Raw genomic sequence first — 24984 nt, 5'->3', positions numbered from 1 at the left:
ATTTTTAATGTGATGCGTGGGTTTTGAAATGTTATGTTAGTTCATTTGCTATTTAGCAAGAATCAATTTAAAATACAAAGAGTCTGCAGAACCAATTAAAATATAAATTCAAATAGTAAGGTTTTTTCGTACAAGAAATAATAAGAGTTTATTTTTTTCAGAAAAATAATACTCTACCATCCCACAATTAGTGATTGTTCATGTTCAACCCAATTCAAACAGATTTTGTGGTTTGATACACCATATATTTTTATTTTTTATTTCTGAACTGACGTGGTTTTAAATTTGAGAACAAAACTGTGATTTCAAACTGAGCCGATTGAAAAAATGGTTTAAAACTGGTTCTTTGGTTCTAAACTGGTTAAGATAGTTTTTTAAACAAATTTTCCGATTTTGAAACAGTTTTGCATAGTTCAAAAACAGTTTTACAGAACTGTTTTTCAACTGACACTAATTTCTAATATATTTATTAATATTATGGCATGCCAATCACTTAAAATGTGCTACAAAAATATTCTAGATTTATATCAAAATGCCTGCATTAATCAACAATAACTACTATATCAAAATGTCTTTGCAATTCCCTGGTACTGCAAGTTTGTTACAATTGATTGTGTTCGTACAATTTCTTGGTTCGTCACAATAATGTATCTTACTCATAAGGCTCAACCCAAGACATATAAGAAAAGCCAAATGAAAGCAGAAATATCACTGATTTACTAAATACCTCTCACTTAAATATGCCCTTGAGGAAAAAAAGAAAGAAAAAAAATATTCATTGTCAAGATAAATTTTTCCTGCATCATAACTAAACTTTGATTTTCAAGCACTATCCTAATCAGGCGCGAAATAAAATTTAAAAGTTTTACCATCTAAATTCAAGGAAAAAAAAGGATGTAAAAAATCTGAACCATGAATGTGGCAGTCATGTCTTTGAAGCAACAGCTTTTTTACTCTATATGACTTTTCCTTGTTTATGAGAACGATCAACTAGCTTAGCTTTTTTTGGTAGAACAAGAATAACACAGTGAAACATACAAGTCAAACAAACATATCAGACTTTGAAGATTGTATTTTCCTACAAATAACATATAATAATAAAGCCACCGAAAAGTTTAGCATATCTATTCATAACATATAGTTTTTTCACCACATCTAGTTTTACTCCATAAAAAATAATCAAAATGAACTTAGGAATTCCACAACCCTAGAACTATTACTCCTTTTCACTGTCATCTTCAGCAATGCTCCAGCCAGCCAGTGATAACCCTTCTATTGAAACGAGCAAACACATCCAACCTGAAAAAGAGACATTTCGAATATGACATTATAAGTCTATTTTGAGGCATGAGGTGCAATTAAAATTCAAATATTAAGAAATTACAAGGCAACATATATGGAAATGAACTTCACTATAAATGTTATGAATTGTTCAATGAATGTGTTGCGTGTGTGTAAGAATTAAATAATATCATTTACACAACAATATGATGGCCATATATCTTAGAAGCAAAACAACTTTAAAACCCCTGCAAATAAAATACCAAAATATACAAAACATTCATTTTCACATTAATCATTCAACAAGAATAATCACTAATCTTGTAATCTATTACAGACTGTCAAAAAGCAAGAGGTAAACATAAAACAATAATGCTTATTGTCAACTTGAATTTGTGCATACTATCAAGGTTATCAAAGTCACGATTCAAATCGTGAGATCGTGCGATCTTAACCGTAGCAAAGATCATGAAATAGCAAAATTACAGCCAAGATCGTGAAAACGATTTGGTTTATTGTGCTGCAAGTGCAGCCTCTAATTTTGTCTGTGTCCCGCGCCACATTGCAGCCATTTTTCTCGGAATCATGACGCTCCGTCTCTCCACTGTTTGAGATTTATTCAGTTTTGTTCCCTCTCCCACATCTCTCTATCAACAAACCCGACAATGAATACTTGGCAATTAGGAAATAAAGGCTAGGCATTAATCATATTAACATTTCAACACAGCCAATCATAAAATCAGACACCACTAAACAGTAACAACAAAAATAAATCAATCATATGCACAATTAAAAGGCCAAGATTATGTCAAAATAGAAACCAAAATGTTTCAAATAATAATTACCATCAAAACCAACTGAGTGGTAATGGTAACCCTTAATTCAAAACTGAAAACTGATTGTACTATATGATTAATTCAGGACTAACAACACATAAAGTTACCGAGAAATTAATAACATGTTAATTTCTTTAGAAAATAGTTGACTGACATGTATGCAGGGAAGCTCTATAGAGCAGACAACTGCGGTGAGCACTAAACCACATACCAAAGCACTCATAAGGATAAATATGTTAACAACCTCACCTTTCATTATCTTGGAAAATACTCAAATATATGCAGCATTCTTCTAATTCTCAAAACCAGAAAAATGAAAATGAGGCATAGAATTGCATTACATGTTACTTTTCAAGACATGTCTTTATCCTTATGAATAAATAACTAGACCAAACATATCAATAAAGTTTTGATCTCTATCACACGATTAATTGCATAACAACCTGTCAAACTTGAATTCCTCTCAAATTTGGGTAGGAACTCCTGAAATTATAATTCATGCAATTTCTTCATATCTAGTCAATTTAGAATTCTAATTTCTACCAAAAATTAAACCTAAATAAGAACTCACCTTAACTTCTGCAGAAGAACCCAGCTTTTTGTTTTCTTATAATCTTCTAATTAAATTGCACTTAGTGTAACTATGACTTAAGAGTACTCAGTTAATAAAAATATTAATAACTGGGTTGTTACAAAGAGTATACACAGAGATACCATTCAGTACTAAAGAAATGCAAATACTGAAAGTAGGCTAAAATGCATCAAATATAAAAAAAGGGTACCAAGAGTGTACACAAACGTACCATTCAGTACTTCAGTTCCCTTTTTTCTTGGAATTGGATTTGTTTTTCTTCTCCTTCCCTTTGTGTATCTCAGATTCTTTTGCAACTTTTTTTGTGCTTTCTTCTGCAGCTTTTTCTGCAACTTCTTTTACAGCTTCAGGATAGATTTCTTCCAATATCTTTTCTATGGTTGGAGTTGGACAACTTGTCATATCAACAGATACTACGTGCTCCATTGGTGGAAGGATTAAACTGTTCTCTCTCAGTTTCAGGATGATCACTTCAGAATTCATGTCGGCCGCCAAGATAGAATTTTCCTTGAAATAGTCATCAAAGGGTAACTCTTTACCTTTTTCTTTCTGAACCAGTTTAGAATCTTTCTTAAAGAACACATGCAGCAACAAGATAGTGAGAAACTTATGCCTGGAATGATCATTGGGGTTGAAAAACTTTATCACAAGACGTTCCAATAAGTCGCATACCCACATAAGTTTCAATGGTGGATGACTGGATTGAGCAAGCATATGAAAGTAGTTTGGTTCTTTGGAGCAGATCCATCCAACCAAATTCATTTTTGTGGACACCACAACTCCACTCCAAGCCATTGTATCCATCAACATTTGGTCCAGTAGAAATCCTAACATAGTTGTATCGGTTAGATGAACAAGCTTCTCCTCAAGATCTTCAAAGGCCGAGTAAAAATCATCATAGCCCTTTTGTGGAAGACTTTCGGTGAAGCTATTGAGAAATTTCCATCCAATGCTATTCTCTTTCAGAATCTTCATTGAGTTGCAATAATGTTTGTTCTTTGGACAAAATGGTTGTTTCAGCAAAGCAACGATCGGGAGGAGGTTATCGACGAGTTGTTGCATGGCTTTGGCTTGGGTTTTACCATGAGGGGACAGTTTAGCATGAGTTGCGATTTGATTTCCAAAGCCCACTGTCCCTTTTGGTAATTCACGACAATCATAAAAGTGGGTTTCTTGAACCCACTTCATCATAGGTCCCATTTCAGCATCGGGGGGGAGATAACCACCCAAACAATAAGTTTCTTTGTCAAACCTTTTTTTGGAGTCCCCTGCAGAAAAGAAAGGAGTGAAATTATGAGCTGGCTTATATTTACGGACAGAGGGAGTATATATTAAACATGTGATGATAATGGATAATTGTAACATTCCCCTCATCTTTCTAACTTTTTTAAGATGAAGATCATGCATATAAAATTACAGTGACAGTATAAAAAATGGCTATAGAAGCTAGCCAGGTATCAATTATTGAAATGAACCTTTTATTATATCTTCTTCATTAGTGAAATGATCCTTCGTCATCGTTTAGTATTCATGAGCAGGTTCAAAATATAATTGAGGTAACCTCAGCAAATGAACACAATGCAAGACGATGTATGGTTAAACATAAATTTACTATTTGGATTTTCTCATTTTTTATTCATTAAAAAATGACATAAAACTATAGACATAGATGACAAAGTTGAAATTCATACCAGCTCTTTCGTGATCTTCCAAATCAACCAAACACTGGGCAGAAGACTCAGCCATTCCTATATCTTGAGCTTCCCTAGGAACGACATTTTCTTCCTTAGGTTCTGAACTGGAACTGTTTGATTTTACCCTATCACCAGCAGCTTTAGACTTTTCTTCCCAAGAATTGTCCCCTGCTCTTTCAAAACACACTGTTGCCATCTCATATATTTTGTGATTATATAGCTGCAAAGAAACAGTCAAAATAATATATCATTTGGAGCAAAAAAGTGTACGAGGCAAAAGTGGCACATCTAAAAGCTTTGTTGTAGCAGTAAAAACTACACATCTAAAACTGTTCGCAATATAAAGCATGGTATCAACTATTTGCAATATAAAGCATAATAACAAGTAACACTGATTAATCTGAAAGCACAATGAATAGGACAATCAACTATAAAAACAACCTCCATGCCCCGTGCCCTCCATTCTTTTGGATTACTGGCAACTGTCATGCTCTGGATGAATGAATCATCCAGTTTTTTGACTTGTATAAGATCTCTGGTTTTCCAAAACTCAAACATTGGTTTAGCATGACTCTCTGTACTTGGGCTCTCACATATCCACAACCTATCTCTTGTACGAGTTATAGCTACATAAAGCTGTTTCAGTTCAGAACACAAGATGTTGTGTTTGGGATCTTTATACGTCGGAAAAGAACTGGTTTCTGTAGGTTCCAGTGCATCCTGTTTCTCCTTATATCCTTTAATCACTCGCCAATCATCTTTCAAAGGTGAAGAGCCAAAAAAGTTGTACAAGAACACATCCTGCAAAAGAACACAGATGACTAATAAAATAAATGAACATAAATGTCAAAACAAAAGTGAATCAGTATAATGAATTTTAAGCTACCTTGAACTCAAGTCCTTTGCACTCCCAAATAGTTAAAACAATAGCTTTTTCTTTAACAGAGGCCAAAATTTCCTTCCGAGCACTATCATCTCGTACCAAAATTACTTGCTCGGCTCCAAATCCAACAGATTTGCCAAAAATAGTTGCAATTGCATCTTTGCTGTTTCCACAATCAAGAACAGCCGGAGCTTCCCCACATAGCAAACTGGTCTCAGGCTTCAAAATATCAATAGAATCAGGAAAAAAGTGATAGAGAAGATTGATAGCAGTGTGAGACAATTTCAATACTCCATCGTGAGATCTAAAGTTTTGAGTCAACTGAAGTGTTTTTGTTTTCACTGGATTGGTTCCATTGTGAAAGGTACTGTAAAAGAAAGATTTGATATCCTGGAACCTAAAATAAACACCCTTTGTTATAGTTTGTGCAGTGTCACCACAAAAAGTAAAACCCTCTTCCACATTTTGACAGATGTGCTTTAATAAGGCAATTTGACTCAAGGTAAAATCTTGTACTTCATCCATGTATACATAATGCATTGCGTCACCCTCATATATATTACTTTTGAGGCGGAGATGGATGTCAGCAACAATATCTGCCAAATCAAACTCTCTTCTAAGAATCTTCATCTTTTCATACTGTTGATAGATGTGATATATGATCTTCCTTTGCTTTTTGCTTAAACTCGACCCTTGGTTTTCGGATAATGCAAGGTAAGCATCCTGGCTTAAATTTGTACCCATGGTATCCATGCCTCCTTTTATGTATGACATGATTTCAGCGAACACACGGGATGAGTTCAGGTTTTTTTTATCACCATAGTTGAAGGTTGACCAATAGGATAAATCAAACCTTTCAAAAGTTACCTCCCTATCCCATATGTTTTCCTTCAAAGCGTCACCGGCAAATAAATCATTGAATCTTTCAAAAAATGAAACCCCCCCTACCGAACCATCAAACATCATTAGAAACTTTCTAAATGTTAGCACTAGAGGATATGAATCGACAGAGAGACCAACGAGAGAATCTGGAACATTTTCAAACTGCGCCAATGATGATTCATAAGCAGCAGTCTCATCCTCGAAAAACTTGCTTTCACCACATCTGAATCTGCATGTATAACATAATCTATTAATATTCTATGCAGATCAAATCCCTGAATTGAAACTAGCATAAAATAATGAGAATAGATTATTATCCTAACTTAAAACAACTGCAGTCCTAAGTTACAGGAACTGAAATTTAAATTCAAATATGTAGCTAACTGTTGTTACAAGCTGTAGAACAGACTCCTAAATATGAACTTTAACAACATTAGATCACACGCTTTTAAAAAAGTAACAGTATGCTTAAACAATACGCTTTTTCACCATAAGTATGAAAAAGTAAAGCTAGCATATATAGAGTAAGGTAGAGGTTTGCACCTTTTCAATTTGTATATCACATGGTGGCAAAGTTTTGGACTCATGGTTATAAACATTTGTCTCAAGCAAGCTGCCTCCTCCTCTTGATCAGCTCTGAAAAAAGGAGCCTTCTCCCTTTTTAAGAGCTTTGCAGTGAGAATTGTGGTTTTCCCGGTACCAGAGCGCCCCAATACAAAGGAACTTCTTTCAGATAAGATTATATCGTTTTGTTCATCGGAAATTTGGAATGGAAGATTCACATCTTTGATGTAATGCATCCTATGCTGTTCGTTGAGGAGGTGATTGGGATGGCGACCTTGTAGTCTCAACCTATGAAATAAGCTTCTTCCAAAATCAGCTTCTAACGAAACCTTACATAGATCAAGAACAAACATTAGTATCAATTGGAATGAAAAGAAAAAAAAGAAAAAAAAAAACTTATTTTCTAGGCATTATTAATGAGAAAAAAAGGAGGGACCTAGGGAAAATGCTTGAATTTACTAAAGTAATTGTTTTTAGAATACGTACTATGCTTGGTTGTTGATGTTCATCTCCAATAAGAACTGCATGGTTTATTTCCGGAAGTAGTAGAGGTATGATTGACTCACATTCCTTCAACTGTGCAGCTTCATCAATCACTACAATGTCTAGTGGTTTGATATCAAGAGAATGCAGCATAAAAGAATCAGAAGCAGTCGACAACATCAATGACGCTGTTTGTAAACAGAACTCTCTGATTGACTTTTCAGTCACAATATCTGGCAGTTTCTGTTTACCAAGTGAAACTTGAAGGGATTTTAATAGAGATATGCATTTAGTTATGTTCTCGAGAAATGAGCGTTCATCAGCACTTACAACATCCGACTCAGAAGAACTGTCTCGAGTTTCTAGAGGATAGAAAAGCTCTTCCAGTCTTTCAGAGACAATATTACCATCAGACACCAAAGCTTCAAATGAATCGAGAGAGACATTAAGGTCGGCCAAAACATCCAAGTTATGTTCCATAATAAAGCTTCTTGCTATATGAGTACGTAGGATGTGAATATATTTTTTTAGTGGCAGTGCTATAGCCTGAAACTTTTCTATGAAAAACTCAACAAAAGATTGGTGCGTCCTCACATCAGAATCTGAAAGGCTGTCATCTTTTGCCGTATTAGAGTTATTATCATTAGTTTGAACTTGCTCCTTTGTTTTCTGATTGAGAATGGACATCTGATAGTGGGTAAAACAGTTTTCAAGAAAATGAATCATTGAAGTAAAACAGTATTTCCAACCATTAGATGGGTTGAAGCACGACATGAGCTGCTTGACACGATAGTCCAAATATATCTCTTGAATCTCTTCACCGACATTAAGCTGCTCATGATTCCCAAATAACAACATGTCTCCTAAGTAACAAAACTGAAATAGTTGTCTCACCATGCTCAAGCCACCCGATGCCACTTCCTTAATGGCAACAGTTGATGGAGCACAAACAAGAGTCCTGCGGTTCATTTTGAATAGAGCACAAAGAAGTGTGACCAAAATTTTTGTTTTCTCGGTTCCTGGTGAACTGCAAATAAGATCCACGGTAGACTTATGATTGCAACCAATGGAAGAAAGGCAGGCACCAATTTCCTTCTTTTGCGACTCATTGAACTCGGATAACAGCTTATTGTATGCTTCATGATCCTTAAAAGCATCAGTCTTTGGTGGACAGTGATCACAGTTTTCCTCAACCTGCACCAGAATACATCCATTAGTTATGTTCGCTTGGAAATAGCCACAAACTCATTAACAGCAAAGTAGAAAATGTCATTCACCGCAAGTTTATTTCCAACAACATACACTTTCTTTCTACAATAGTGTTATAACTAAAACAAGTAATGGTGAATACCAAATAAACTTGAACTTTATGACAGTGGTTATATTAAGGTATAATACGAGTAAACACCACAATTATTTGATGGGAACAGCTATTATCATACTTATAGACTTTGAAACAATATATAATCAAATCTTTAACATAAAAAAAAAAAAAAAAAAAAAAAACTCTTACCGCATCACTAGCACATAAAATCTTCTGAATGAGCTTTGAATTTCCATCCATATGCAATGAGATCCACATTCTTCTGATAGGGGTTATATTCGTCAAGAATATAATAAACAAAGATTTTTGCCCCATTCCATCAATGTCAATGTCTTTAGAAGCAATGAATTTAAAATTAGACTTAAGTTCAGTATCATTATCATTCTCCTCATTGAGAACCTGAGCCGACAACGCAAAACTTCGTATGCTTCCATCCCTTTGCAGATCATTAACAGTTTCAGGTTTAAAATCAACCAAAATAAAAAGATCACTGGGCGATGTTTTGTATAACTCTTTTCCATGACCTAGTGACCTGTTTTTCCAGTTATCAGTTGTAACCTCATAGAGACTCCTACCAAATAAAGGTGACTTCAAACGATTAAGTGTAACCACCTTAGCATAAGGTAAAGTTGACAGAACTTCCATACAAGAACAGAGTTCAGTTCGAGTTTCATTCAATAACGGATACAAAAATGACTGAAAATATTTCCCCGCAGAATCGAACGATAAACCGATAGAATCGACCTAAAATAAAATAAAATAATCGATTAAAATGTAATGGCAAAATAAATAAAAGAAAGATAATGTGATAAAGTAACAGAATAGATTTGAAACGTTTTTCTTGTAAAGATCTTGGTTGAGAATATCTATTTAAAATGTAATGGCAAAACAAATAATAAAAGAAAGATAATGTAATAAAATATAGTAACAGAATAGAGTTGAAACCTTTGTCTTGTAAAGATCTTTGTTGAGAATATCAGGGAGAGACCAATTAAAAATGGTGTTGATGAAATTTCCATCACTTTGGTTGATAGTACTCTTCTTCTTCTTCATTGAAATTGAAGTTGAACCGATCATTGTGTCCAGAATATGAAGAGGTTTTGAGTCTATAGAACACTGAACTTAGTTGAAACTTGAAAATGTGTAACAAATGGTGGAAAAGAAATTTGTGTTGATACTACACTCATACACTCACTCAACAACTTGTTGAGAGAGAGAATGGTAGATTTGTGCTGTGATAGAAAGAGAGAGAAAATGATTTGTTGAATGAGGGAAGAAAAGTGTGTGTGTGTGTGTGTAATGGTTATTCTTTCTTTCTTAACAAACAAGAATAGAATTAAAATTTGTACTATGCTGAGTCTCGCTTTTGTTTTTTTCTTCATGAAATGAAAATCAAGTGGCACTACGTCGTTTAGTATAATTCCTTTGCAAGTTTCATGTTTCTTTTTGTTTTGGGCTTTATTTCCGTCTAACCAATGTCCACGTGGATTCCTTATTTTCATCTTATCTTCTTCTAAACTAAACAATGAACATTCAATATTTACATTTTCTTAAACTTTTACCTTCTCAATTTTAAGGGGTAAATTTATAATTCTCAAAAAATTTGTTTCTCATTACATCTAATTATACAAACAAACACACATATTTGGAATGCTATTATGTTGGTTTGTTTTTGTTTCTTTTTATTTCCATCTGACAATTAATTAAATGTAATAATTAAATTATAATAATTAAATGAAATCAAATTAAAGTCATTTTGATTGAAGTTTTTTTTAATTAGAGATACTTTGGTGCTTTTTTTCTTGGTACAAGATACTTTGGTACTTTAAAAAAAAAAAAATCAATATTTCTCTGCATGTCTCGTCTTCTCAAGAGACCAAATATCTCTAAAACAGGAAGCAATGCCTTATTTGTTGTTTTTTCGACGAGATCCTTTTTGTTTGACGTAAAAAGGGAAATACTATTTAATGTAAGGAAATAAAATACAAATGAAGATTCAAATCCTTTTTATAGGTAGGTAGCAATCTTTTCAATTAAATTACAATTATCTCCCCAAAAGTGAATATGAAAAGGTAGGCTATTATTATTAACAAACAAACAAATTCCGTGGTAACAAAAAGAAAACCGATAGTACAACAAAACAAACAACTTATTTTGTTTTTTTGTTTTTTTTTTAGGGAAACAACTTATTTAGTTTATCCACTTCATAATACAAACTTTGTATTTTAGATTCTTTTAATTAATGACGGTTATGATCTTTAATATAGACCACATACATTATTTAATGAATAAATCTAAAATGTAATATTTTGTTTATAATAGTGACCGAATGTATATATTTCCGTCATTTTGATTTCAGGATCTCAACTTATCAAAGAGTTCTTATAATTAGTAGGAGTAGTTAAAGTGAATTCTTTTGCGATCAAGTGGGTGGATCGTTACTTATGGAAGAGTAGATTGTTTATTTAAATTATTAAAAGTTGGTCACAAATGAAAACTCGAGACACCTTTATATTTACGAATTTGACGGTTAATTAATTGTTCTTTTTTTAATAAACGATTAATTAATTGTTGTCAGTTCAATACGACTTGCATATTTCTTTTTTTTGTTATTTTAATCAAGGAGAGTTTTTAGATACTGAAGTTTGGTTGGACGTTAGTACCCACAAGCAAAATTCATTTAAATAAATCAATAAAAAAAATGTCATGACATTGTATAATTGGATGATTGGGTATATATCCAACCAAACTTTAAAGGAAGTGTTTTTTTTATGGAACTTTAAAGGAAGTGTTGTGTTCACCTTTAATCAAATTGATAACAATTGCAAGTCATTATTTCAATCTTAAAAATGAGCAGGACCGTTAATATCTATTACCAAGAGATAATGTATGTGCAATTTTAAACGTTGTATAGTATTAGTTTGAGGTAGAATTCTTCATTGATATTTTTTTTTTTAATTAAATGTACTTTTGACCCTCTATTTTAAATTTTTTTGAAGTTTTGATTTTCCTTTTTTTTTTTTTTGAAAAGATTGATCTCCCGATTTTGGGGCATTTGTATCGAAAGAAAGATTGATTTCCCTATTTTAAATTTTTTCTTTGAAAAGATTGATTTCCCTATTTTTTAGTTTTAAAAATATTGTACGATTTATCGAAAGAATGATTGAATGAAAAAGAACGAGACTAGCAAAATTTTACACCAAGTATAAGACATTTCAATGCCAACATTTTTGGCAAACTTTTGTGAATTTAATTTAAACCCAACATGATGATGATACAACATCCTTCGAGATAATATGCTGTTTTTGGATTTTCAAAATGTTGTATTTGGATTTCCAAATTCTTTTCTCGAAAAAGAATATATACCGAAGTTGTTACTAGATTGATTCACGACCATGTCGATCTTTTTAAGACGTTTTGTGGCACTGCCCAAAGTTGTGCAAGGCAGACTATCAACCACGCCGCCTCCAGGATAAAACAAGCTCAGCTACAACTGTGCGGTTAACTACTTCACTGTAGAAAACCGTTCAAGATTTACACCATCATATATGGTATTAAGATCACTCTTTATTACTGAAACCACTTTAATATGGTATTGTTATCATTAGGGGTGTTCGCGGTGCGGTTTGGTTCGGATTCAAGCATAATAATCATCCAAATTGCGAGAGAGAAAAGCATGCGGTTTGGTTTGGTTCGGTTGATTTTTAAAAAGTCATCCAAACCAAACCAAACCAAACCAATGGGGTTTGGATTGGTTCAGTTGATGCGGTTAATCGCGAGATAAATAAAAAAATTACATTAACTCTAATATTGCCAACTAGTACCAAACAATTTTAATTATTCAAAAAAAGAACTTGAAGTTCCAAAATAGCATTACAATATCAATAAAAGTTATTTATCTAAAATAACATTACAGTACCAAAATAATAGCTGGATAGTGTTGGGCTTGGGCTTGGGTTCACTTTGGTATTGGGCTAGTACAGTACTTACTTAGTTTAATAACATTGAGTATTTTTGCGGTTTGGTTTGGTTTGGTTTGGTTGCTGAGATGCAAACCGCAAACCGAACCGAACCGCGCGGTTCAGTCTAAAAGTCATCCGAACTCATCCGAACCAAGTGCGGTTTTTTGCGGTTTCGGTTTGGGTTGGTTCGATTTGCGGTTTTTCTATTGGGTTGGTTCGATTTTGAACACCCCGGGTTATCATGGTGCTGAGACTACTCAAATATTAAATATGGTGTTGCCACCATTCTAACTTTAAGTTATCCAAAATATCAATATGACACTACGACCACTCAAATATGGTGATACCACTATTTCGACTTTTTTATTTCTCCTTAAGAAGAAAAATATTGAAAGGATATTTATATACTGTTACGATCATTCTTAATTCCGACATGACATTATTGTTCCAAAAGGGACTATGATCTTAAAAGTACTATTTATTCTGAAGGGATATACATTATCGAAGGAACTATGTTTTTAAGACCTTTTTAAATTTCGAAGGGACGTTATACCGAATAGGGACTAAGGTCTATTGCTACAAGGATATATGATACGGTGAGGTGTGGATTTGAATCTGCAATTCCCATATTATCAACGTTTATGTGTGAGTTTCGTCGCTAAACTTTATAAAACATAAAAAAAAAAAAAAAAAGGTGTATACTTTTATATGCAACTATATGAGGACTTGTATTTATCAAACTCTTATGAACTATGAATAAATAATTATGTTTTCTCTAGTCTGGATATAATTGACAAACCTGAGAAAAGCCCCATTCTTTACAGGCAGGGTGTAGCTTATCCAATTCAAGCAAAGGTGTTGTTGTAGATATTATTGGACGGTCATGGTGAGGACGAACATAACGCTCTGGGACTCTAGTCAATGGCTCCTTTACTATTTCCTGGACAGAGGGCACAATTGGGCATACAATACACACACAAATATGTGTTAATTTGATTGTTAAATGATACTTGAAGTGGAAAATGTTACACTATATGTGTCTAGAAAGGAGTTATATATAGGCTAAATTAGACATTTGGTCCTACCAACATCTTAAATAAATTACTTATTAGTTATTATCAACTAAAGAGATTTTCACACTAACAACAACAAGAGTTTAACCTACGATCAAGTGGGTGGATCGTTACTTAGAAAAGTGGATTGTTAATTAAAATTACCAAAAGTTGGTCAGAAATGAAAACTTGTGACGTATTTATATTTACGAATTTGACGGTTAATTAATTGTTGCCAGTTAAATACAAGTTACATATTTATCTTTTCGTTATTTTAATTAAGTAGAGTTTTTAGATACTCTTGAGTTTCATTGGATATTAGTACTCGCAAAATTCATTCAAAATACGATTTAACTTGTGCATAAATTAATTAAAAAAAATGTCATTAGATTTTATGTTGATTGAAAGTTGCAATTTAGGTGTTTGATAAAATGTCTCAATGAAAATTTGTTTGTTTTTTATATTGTTAATGATGAAATTAGTTATAAATTGAATTGTTAAGGTCGATTATAGTGAGTTAGTTCAATGTGGTAGTTTATAGATTGAAATGACACTGCTGAAATTTAACTGTTATGTCTGAAATGTGGTAGTTTGCACAATGTCACTATGACAAAAATCATTGATTTTTTTACTTTTTAAAATGTTGTGTAGATATGTCTGAGAGGCTTGACGGACTTAGGGCAGGGAGGGAGACCGACAGGGAGTGCACGGGCCGAAAAGGTCGCATTGTGCCCTCCTCATTAATTAAATGTAATAATTAAATTATTAAATTATAATAATTAAATTAAAGTCATTTTGGTTGAAGTTTTTTTTAATTAGAGATACTTTGATGCTTTTTTCTTGGTACAAGATACTTTGGTACTTCAAAAAAAAAAAATCAATATTTCTCTGCATGTCTCGTCTTCTCAAGAGACCAAATATCTCTATAACAGGAAGCAATGCCTTATTTGTTGTTTTTTCGACGAGATCCTTTTTGTTTGACATCAAGAAAGAAATACTATTTAATGTAAGCAAAAGATTCAAATCCTCTTTTATAGCTAGGTAGTAGTGATAGTCAATCTTTTAAATTAAATTACAATTATCTCCCCAAAAAGTGAATATGAAAAGGTAGGCTATCATTAACAAACAAACAAATTCCGTTGTAACAAAACAAAACAAAAATCAACAACTTATTTAGTTTATCCACTACACAACACAGCCTGCCATATATATATATATATATATATATATATATATATATATATATATATATATATATATATATATATAGTTAACCATCGCTTTTGGGGCATTGGATAAGAGGATAAAAATAAAAATATAACATTAGAAAATGGTGAAAAGTGATAAATTTAACTTTTTAAATGTTAAAATAATGTTGAGACTAATGCAAACATGCTACTTTTGGCTTCCTTAACCATCAATGGTTAGCAAGATCATATATATATACATATATATATATATATATATATATATATATAAGTATTCCGTTATAAAATTAGCCATTTCATTTTGTCAACTTAGGCCATTTTTTAAATTTTGGTTTTGTGGATCTCAATTTATCAAAAAGTTCTTATAATTAGTAACGTAGGGAGTATGTAAAGTGATTTTTGTTGCGATCAAGTCGGTGGATCGTTACTTAGAAGAGTGGATCGTTTATTAAAATTATCAAAAGTTGGTCACAAATGAAAACTCGAGACATCATTATATTTACGAATTTGACGGTTAATTAATTGTTGCCAGTTGAATACGAGTTACATATTTATCTTTTTGTTATTTTAATTGAGGAGAGTTTTAATACTCTCAAGTTTGGTTGGATATGGGTACTCGTAAGCAAAATTTATTTAAAATACTATTTAACTTATGCATAAATTAATAAAAAAATGTCATGACATTGCATGATTGAATGATTAGGTACATATCCATTCTAATTTATGTTCTTCAGATAAAATAAAGGCCTGACCAAATCCCTCAAAGTCCCCTTCTCTCTGCCATAGCTTCTTCTTTTCTTCCATTGAAAGTTCAAACAAAGTTTTAGCTCCTCTCTTCATATCTTCCACCAAGGAAGTACTTATTCCATGATTAACCAGCTACAATCATTTTTATTATTAAACATAACTAGTAGTCAAAAACAATACATAAACATCAACAAATATGTAGTACGCACATTTATTTACATCTCATCTTACTTATAAGTTAAGTGAATAATTTGACAAGATATTAATTAAGTATTACCTAATAGTATACAAAAAATATGAAATCAAACCTGAAAGAAACCCCATTCTTTGCAAGCATATATAGTGTCGCTTCTCTAGCTCATGTCTCTTGAGATTGATATCTTGGGACAACAATTTTGCAAGGTCAATGACAGGAACTTGAGGAAAAGAGGTAGTGTTAGATAGTACTTAATTAATAGTTTCTTGATCTTGAAGAACATATCGATCTGGAACTTTGGTCAACGGTTCCTTTGCTAGCTCTTGGACTGAGGGAACCAGAATATAGGATGTTATTTCCATTAATAGTTCCTTCTTCGGAATACAAGTGCGACACCAGAATAGATGTTTTGAATAGTGCTGGTGTTTTTGGAGTCACGAGGATTGGTGCTGGCCTTAAAATTACTTCCCAACCAGGACTGTAAAATGTAGCTATAGAAAGTCTTTCCATTTTTATGTTCACTGTTGCTCGGTGTTCAATGCTTGGGTATATTCCGTTTGTTATAATCTGCCAAATAATTAAGTTTACAATGTTATAAACTTACCAAAATAAGATGTTGTTATTGTCAATGGAATAAATGGCAAATCAAATTTTATAAGATTGCACATTTATTTGTAAATAGTCAAATAATCATTCTATCAATTAGCATAATTAGATGTAAATGTATATATGTCAGTTTAGCTAATTTAGTGGGTTGAAAGTCAACTTGAAAGCTTGTAATTGCATTGTATTTATATGAGAAATCAGAATGAAGAGGGACACAGTTTTGACCCTCATTTCTCTTAGTCTCTTTGAGTTTTATAAACATCCCTCATTTCTTAGTTTCTTTGAGTCTAACATGGTATCAGCCTAGGTTACAATCCAAGAACCTAGTCTGTTTTTCTTTTCTTTTCACTTTTGTGTCTCGGTTATTCGTTTCCCAGTCCAGATTAACCTCTCATTCTTGCTCAATACCTATTTTCATAGTCACATGTCTACCGAAAAGCATGAAATCTTGGTGGTTCGCCTTAATGGCAAAAACTACTCAACTTGGGCATTCCATTTCGAGATATTTGTCACGGGAAAAGATTTGTGGGGTCATGTTGATGGCAGCACTCCAGTTCCTGACAAAGAGAAAGATAAGGTTACACATGCCAAATGGGTAGTCAAAGATGCTCAAGTCATGTCCTGGGTCCTAGGTTCTGTTGATCCAAACATTGTCCTGAATCTCCGACCTTACAAAACAGCAGCCACAATGTGGGATTACTTGAAGAAAGTCTACAATCAGAACAACACCGCTCGAAGATTCCAGCTTGAACACGACATAGCTTTATTTAAACAGGATAGTCTCTCCATCTCTGAATTTTACTCTCAATTCATGAATCTTTGGGCTGAATATACTGAGATAGTTTATGCAGACTTAACTTCTGAAGGTTTAAGTTCTGTACAATCTGTTCATGAAACTACCAAGCGAGATCAATTTCTTATGAAATTGAGATCTGAATTTGAAGGTATTCGGTCCAATCTCATGCATAGAAACCCTGTACCATCATTGGATGCATGTTTCAATGATCTGTTACGTGAAGAACAACATCTGCTGACACAGTCCATCATTGAAGATCAAAAAGTGTATACTGTTCCAGTGGCTTATGTGGCACGAGGAAAGACAAGAAGTCATGAAATGAGTGCTGTTCAATGTTTCTGTTGCAAGAAATTGGGACATTATGCTTCAAACTGTCCAGACAAAGTCTGCAAATACTGCAAAAAAGACGGACATGTTCTGAAGGAATGCCCAATAAGGCCACCAAGGAGAAATGTCACAGCCTTTACAACCTCGGTTGATTCATCTATTCCTAGCAACTCGGTCAATCCAGCACCGGTTCAGCAAAATGTTCCTACTGCTTCATCAGTGACCCCTGAAATGGTTCAACAAATGATCATTTCAGCCTTCTCTGCTCTAGGAATCTCAGATAAATCCTCTTCCTCATGGTACTTTGATTCGGGGGCTTCCAATCACATGACCAGCAATGCCCAATTTCTTACTAATATAAAAAAATATTTTGGAAATCTCAAGATACATACTGCTGATGGAAATCAATTACCTATCACAGCCACCGGTGATATTTCTTCATCTCTAACAAATGTTTTTGTCTCTCCTGGTCTCACTAGTAATCTCATTTCGGTTGGTCAATTAGTCGAGAATGACTTTCAAGTACAGTTCTCACAATCTGGTTGTCTTGTGCAGGATCAACAAACAGGGAAGATAATCGCGAAGGGGCCTAAAGTTGGACGTCTTTTCCCAATCCAGTTTTCATTACCTCAAAGTCTTTCTTTGCCTTTACTTTCTTGTAATTCTGCTATTGTTGATCACCAAGTGTGGCATAAGCGTCTTGGACATCCAAACGCAAATGTACTTCATGAGTTGCTAAAATCTAATTTTCTTGGAAATAAACACACTCCATCACTTAATTCTGTTCATTTTGATTGTATTCCTTGTAAGCTTGGTAAAAGTAAAATTTTGCCATTTCCAACACATCAGTCTAATGTAACACAACCTTTTGATATAATCCATAGTGATGTTTGGGGCGTGGCACCAGTTATATCTCATTCTCATTACAAATATTTTGTAACTTTTATTGATGATTATAGTCGTTTCACATGGGTCTATTTTTTGCGATCATAAGATGAAGTCTTTTCCACTTTCAAATTTGTTCGCACAGTTTTGTTAGAGTCTCACGTGCCTTCACGGTTTTGGTGTGAAGCTATTTCCACTGCTGTTCATCTTATAAACAGAATGTCATCTCCATCAATAGGTAATGAATCCCCTTTCACTCGGTTATATGGTCACCCACCAAATTACTCCACTCTACGTGTCTTCGGTTGTGTGTGTTATGTCCACCTTCCTCCACAAGAACGCACTAAGCTCACCGCACAATCTGTTGAATGTGCTTTTCTCGGATACTCTCATAATCAAAAGGGTTTTTTATGTTATGATCCTAACCTTCGTAGGATTCGGGTGTCTAGAAATGTCATATTCCAAGAAAATAAATATTTTTTTGCATCACATCATGACCTTGTCTCTTCTCTAGTTTCTGTTTTACCAATGTTTTCTAACTCTCATTCAGATCAACAATCATCTAAACCTCTCTTGACCTACAAAAGACGTAGTACTGCCACTCATGGGCCCCCTAAAGATAATTCCTTGGTTGCTGATCCAGTAGAAGAACCAGAACCAGCTCCTCTACGACGCAGCTCACGCCAAAGCAATCCCCCAGAAAGGTATATCAATTGCATGACAGCAACATTATCTTCTATTCCTATTCCTTCCTCTTATAAACAGGCCATGGAGAATGATTGTTGGCAGAAAGCTATAGAATCTAAACTTCTTGCCTTAGAAGAAAATCAAACATGGGATATAGTGCCATGTTCCTCATCTGTTAAACCTTTAGGCAGCAAGTTTGTGTTCTCTATAAAGCTGCGCTCGGATGGATCTATATATCGTTACAAGGCTCGTTTAGTTGTGCTTGGAAATAAGCAAGAATATGGACTAGACTATGATGAGACGTTTGCTCCGGTTGCCAAGATGACAACCGTGCGCACTATTCTTGCTATTGCTGCGTCACAAGCTTGGCCGTTACATCAAATGGATGTCAAAAACGCATTTCTTCACGGTGACCTTCAGGAGGAAGTTTACATCAAACTTCCTAATGGTATGCCTACACCTTCACCTAATATTGTTTGCAAACTAAAACGATCTTTGTATGGATTGAAATAGGCACCAAGAGTATGGTTTGAAAAGTTTCGATCGACACTAATTGGTTTTGAATTTAGTTAAAGTCAGTATGATCCATCTCTTTTCCTACAAAGAACTCCTAAAGGCATGGTGGTGCTGGTTGTTTACGTGGATGACATTGTTGTGACTGGTTCTGATCAAGATGCTATTTCTAGGATCAAAAATCTGTTGCACTCAACTTTTCATATGAAAGAGTTGGGCCGTCTCACTTATTTCTGGGGTTTAGAGGTGCATTATCATCATGAAGGTGTTTTTCTAAATCAACAAAAGTATATTCAAGACTTGGTCCAGCTAGCTGGTCTCACAAATGCAACCCATGTTGACACTCCCATGGAAGTTAATGTTAAATATAGAAGAGATGAAGGTGACCACCTTGATGATCCCACTCAATATCGCAAACTGGTGGGAAGTCTCATCTATGTAACTATCACTCGCCCATATATTTCTTTTGATGTACACACAGTTAGTAAGTTCATGCAAGCTCCACGACATTTTCATCTTTCAGCAGTACAACGGATCATTAGATACCTCCTTGGCACCCCAAAGCGTGGTTTATTTTTTCCTGTTGGTTCATCAATTAAACTCCAAGCATATAGTGATGCCGATTGGGCAGGCTGTCCAGACACAAGAAAATCTACTACTGGCTGGTGTATGTTCCTAGGAAATGCTCCTATTTCATGGAAATGTAAGAAACAAGATTCAGTCTCAAAATCATCCACTGAAGCAGAATACCGCGCAATGTCTGCTGCTTGTTCTGAAATAATATGGTTGCGTGGACTTCTAACATAACTTGGATTCTCTCAAGAACAACCGACTCCGCTGCATGCTGACAACACTAGTGCCATTCAGATTGCAGCAAATCTAGTTTACCATGAACGGACGAAACACATCGAGGTTGATTGTCATTCTATTCGAGAAGCCTATGATCGAAGAATCATCAATCTACCACATGTCTCAACATCTGTTCAAACAACAGACATTTTCACTAAAAGTTTGACACGTCAGCGGCACAATTTTCTACTTGGCAAATTGATGCTTGTAGATTTACCAGCATCAATTTGAGGGGGGATGTCAATGGAATTAATGGCAAATCAAATTTTATAAGATTGCACATTTATTTGTAAATAGTCAAATAATCATTCTATCAATTAGCATAATTAGCTGTAAATGTATATATGGCAGTTTAGCTAATTTAGTGGGTTGAAAGTCAACTTGAAAGCTTGTAATTGCATTGTATTTATATGAGAAATCAGAATGAAGAGGGACACAATTTTGACCCTCATTTCTCTTAGTCTCTCTGAGTTTAAATATCCCTCATTTCTTAGTTTCTTTGAGTCTAACAGTTATAAGGACAAAAAAAAACTTTTGTAACAACTTTTTTTCGAGCGTGAATCATACAAAACTCTTAAGTATAAGAGAGTTGACATATTATTTTATGTGTGCGCATGTTTCATATAAGGTAAATTTGCTGAAATCATGATAAGTTATCCTGATAGAAAATTTAGACTTTTTTTTTTTGTTTGGATTGTTTAAAAATTATAGGGCTAATACTGCTTTTGGTCCATGTAATATTAGCGAATTTCGATTTTAGTCCCTGTAAAAAAAATAATCTTGATTTTGTCCCTGTAAAATAGTGGTCACGCGCATTTTAGTTGCGTGACCACATTTTTCAGCTTCTAAATGTGGTCACACAATTGAAAAGATGTGGCCATACAGACCATATATTTGATTAACTGAAATTTTTCAAAATGTTATAAAGAGATATACACATCAATGGTGTCTTCTACCAATCTTTATTCTATTTGGAATGCTATGTTGGTTTGTTTTTGTTTCCTTTTATTTCTATCTGACATTTTTTTTAATAAACATTCTTTTAAAAACTAAAATCATAATTAAATTAAATTAAAAAGTAAAAACCTAAAAAAAATTATTGGATAAAATCAGTAGCAGAGCCAAAAAATTTAACTAATGGAGGCACAAATTTTCTCTATGATTTGCCACTTTTTAAAAAATATTGAATGATAATCCAAAAAAAAAAAAAAATATTGCATGATTTTCTCATTTGAAAAGGGCCCATTTGAAAATAGTATCTCCTAATTTTTTTTCTCCATCACTTGGATGATAATCTGAAAGTCTTGCCTCAACCCATAATCACCGGATAGCTTTTCCAAATCCAATTCTAAAAATCTTTTTTTTTAAAGATGGGTCAATTTTATACTTCCACATTCATCAGATGCTTGAGGATTAATCGGTGATGATTGCTCTAAACTTGACTTTTTTGAAATATTTCTCCATATTCTACTATTTTTTATAACTATCCTATAAACACTACTCATGAGCACATAAAAATCATAGGAAATCAATCATAAAAAGGACATAAAAACATCAACATAAAGACTTAAAGCAATAAAATAGCAGTAAAGTTTAAGATCGTTGAATAATTCTAAACAAGCACTTATTAAATCATAACAATAAAGTATAAACTATCAACATAAATTCAATATCAGAAAGCTAATAATATTATAGTCAGGGGTTGAGGTTTGAATCGTGTACACCCTACTTCTTTACATTTATTAAGATGTGTGAGCTCTAACCACTAGATTACTTGATAAAATATTAATAATAGATGTTAACTATCATTACAATAATAAACAAATAATAAAATAAATAAGGTTAAAATCATAAATTTAAAATTACAATTATAAAAGAGTTTACGTCTTAAGATATTAGAGAGACAAGAATGAAACAGTAAGGGAATGAAAATGAAATTATTTGAAAGAAAAGTTGACGTGGTTGATTTTTTTATCACATAAAACAAGGATGAAGGGCGTTGTTTTGTTCAGTGGGAAGAGAAAGAATTTCGGATGGGTGAGGTGGCTGTGTGTGATATGTGGGGGCTTTGTTTATTTATTATTCCCTCCGTTCCAAATTGTATGACGTTTTAGGCATTTCACACATATTAAGAAATGTAATTAATATTGTATGGAAAAGAGATATTATGAGTTGTTTTACAAAATTGTCATATGAGAAAGATAAATAAAAGACTTGAAAGAAGAGAGAGTAATAAATAGTTAAGGTTATAATAGGAAAAGTAACATTAATGTTTCATTGGTATTGTAAAGTGACATACAATTTGGGACAAATATTTTTTCTAAAGTGACATACAATTTGGGACGGATGGAGTAAAAAAAAAAAACTTACTGTTATAAATATTAATAGTGGATGTCCAAATAGCAAATAGGTTAATGTGCCATACTAATAGGTTATTGGGCTTAGTTCATAAGCTACTCTATTTTCCTATAAATAGAGCTCATTTGTAACATTGATGAATACATCAGTGAATAAGAATACTGCTCCTTATTCTCTTCTTCACATTCTCTCTATTATTATCATCTATATTTACTTGTATTCATAACACGTTATCAGCATGCTCTAATCACTAAAATGGTATTCATATAATATATTTCACTAATTAATAGTTTTTTTTCCTTGGATATCATGTAGTTGTGTATATACTCTTGTATCGATGATTATAGGTGACTGCTATAATTCCATCAAATGGAATCAGTACCTTATAGATACACACAATGTTTGTTATGCAAATTATAGTGTTTATTTATTTTAATTCAACATTCATGCATACTTGAAGAACCGCTTAAAAGTAAATAAAGAAACTCTAATGAATTCTTGAAGAATTCAATACTAATGCATCCCGGAAGGATTGCACATACATAATTTTCTTAATGAATTTCTGAAGAATTCAACGGTAGTACTAATACAAAATTTTCTTAATGAATTCCTAAAGAATTCAACAGTAGTTTTAATGCATCCTTGAAGGATTGCACATACAAATTTATTTTTAATGAATTCATGAAGAATTCAATACTAGTGCATCCCTGATGGATCACTTAAAAATCAATTTTTTATTAATGTATTCTTGATGAATTCAATCATGATGCATCCTTGAAGGATTGCACAAATAATTTATCAAACTTAATACATAGTTCTTGTAGAGCTCATTTAATGAATATACATCCCTGAAGGATCGCAAAAGTACTACAATTTTTATTATTATTATCATTATTATCGTACGTTTGTGCATTCATCATGAATAACATTTGAATAGCTACCATTTTTAATGGTTGCATGAGTAATTGAATCCTCATCGTATAATATAATATAAGTAATAGACTTGTTTTTTATCCGATAAATATGGAACTATAACCTTAACGTGTAGCATTTTTCTCAACTAATTATGAGAAGTATACTCCTATTTTTTTAAATTGAATAACACGTAGTCATTAGTCATCATGTGTTACACTTATCACCTAAGAAATAGCATCACTTATTTTGTAGGAATTATCTTATAAATTAATTAATATATCAAGTAGTGCTTATCAATAGCATTGATAAAATATGAAAGAGAGAAAGGGTTGGTTTCGTCGTAGTGGATGGGGGTTTGAACATCAATATATTCATATGTAGTATGTATATATGAAAGTAGTGCTGGCAGGAGCCACACAACCTTGTGTGTGGCTCCGCCACTAGATAAAATGTTCAAAAAAAATAATTCTAACTAACTCATTAAATTATTATAACCAACTTGTTGAGTTGTTGATTTAAGTATGTTTAGCGTAAACACTTTAAAAAAAAAAAATAATACTACCTTCGTCCCTAATTATAGGACCGTTTTGTCAAAATCACGGGAATTAAAAAAATTGATAATATATTTAATTTGTTTATAATTTCTATTGTTTTTAAAATTTTATCTCTAAGAGAGAAAGTTAATTTATGTTTTAATATTTATTGTTGATTGAAGAAAAATATGCAAAATAAATAGGGGTATAGTGGTAAAGAAATAATTAATATAATTGAAAATACCAAAGGGGCCTTATTAAAAAGGATAAAAAATATTTTCAAAATGTTCTTATAATTAAGAACGGAACGGAGGTAGTAGTATGTTTAGCGTTAATAGTTTTGCAAGATAGCTTGCACTACAAGTTTTTTAAACTGTGTGTGTTTTCTGTTTTATTTTCTTCTTCTATCACTTTATTCTTCAATAGAAAGGTTTGAAAGTGAGAAGTGGCTATATCCCGAGTGAGTGAGAGAGACACGTTGACATGAAGTACTAACACAACATCGTATTTTCTTTGTGAATTAATTTAATTAATTAAATGTAATAATTAAATTATTAAATTATAATAATTAAATTAAAGTCATTTTGGTTGAGGTTTTTTTTTAATTAGAGATACTTTGATGCTTTTTTTCTTGGTACAAGATACTTTGGTACTTCAAAAAAAAAAATCAATATTTCTCTGCATGTCTCGTCTTCTCAAGAGACCAAATATCTCTATAACAGGAAGCAATGCCTTATTTGTTGTTTTTTCGACGAGATCCTTTTTGTTTGACATCAAGAAAGAAATACTATTTAATGTAAGCAAAAGATTC

At 32.9% G+C, this 24984-nt stretch overlaps 2 protein-coding genes and 1 long non-coding RNA gene across 3 annotated transcripts; 1 reads left to right on the top strand and 2 right to left on the bottom strand.

Moving 5' to 3' along the window:
• Nucleotides 1-1054: 1054 nt before the first annotated feature.
• Nucleotides 1055-9788, bottom strand: LOC120577346 (uncharacterized). The gene is made up of 9 exons (XM_039828539.1): nt 9485-9788; nt 8729-9283; nt 7219-8409; nt 6712-7061; nt 5290-6397; nt 4845-5204; nt 4401-4623; nt 2921-3977; nt 1055-1299 (listed from the first exon to the last, which is right to left on the bottom strand). Exons 1-8 carry the CDS (start codon nt 9614-9616, stop codon nt 2932-2934), a joined length of 4965 nt encoding a protein of 1654 aa, XP_039684473.1. The 5' UTR covers nt 9617-9788; the 3' UTR covers nt 1055-1299; nt 2921-2931.
• Nucleotides 9789-15596: 5808 nt separating this feature from the next.
• On the bottom strand, nt 15597-16533 carry LOC120577296 (uncharacterized). Its single transcript, XR_005643363.1, has 2 exons — nt 15817-16533; nt 15597-15640 (listed from the first exon to the last, which is right to left on the bottom strand). It is a non-coding gene; the product is annotated as an uncharacterized lncRNA (long non-coding RNA).
• A 3090-nt stretch (nt 16534-19623) lies between these two features.
• Nucleotides 19624-20325, top strand: LOC120577572 (uncharacterized mitochondrial protein AtMg00810-like). The gene has a single exon (XM_039829168.1). The coding sequence runs from the start codon at nt 19624-19626 to the stop codon at nt 20323-20325; it is 702 nt and encodes a 233-aa protein (XP_039685102.1).
• Nucleotides 20326-24984: the final 4659 nt, after the last annotated feature.

Source organism: Medicago truncatula, chromosome 8 (assembly GCF_003473485.1).
Source record: "Medicago truncatula cultivar Jemalong A17 chromosome 8, MtrunA17r5.0-ANR, whole genome shotgun sequence".
Taxonomy (NCBI): domain Eukaryota; kingdom Viridiplantae; phylum Streptophyta; class Magnoliopsida; order Fabales; family Fabaceae; genus Medicago; species Medicago truncatula.
The sequence above is the reverse complement of the archived record's forward strand: the minus strand, read 5'-3'. Positions and strand labels throughout refer to the sequence as shown.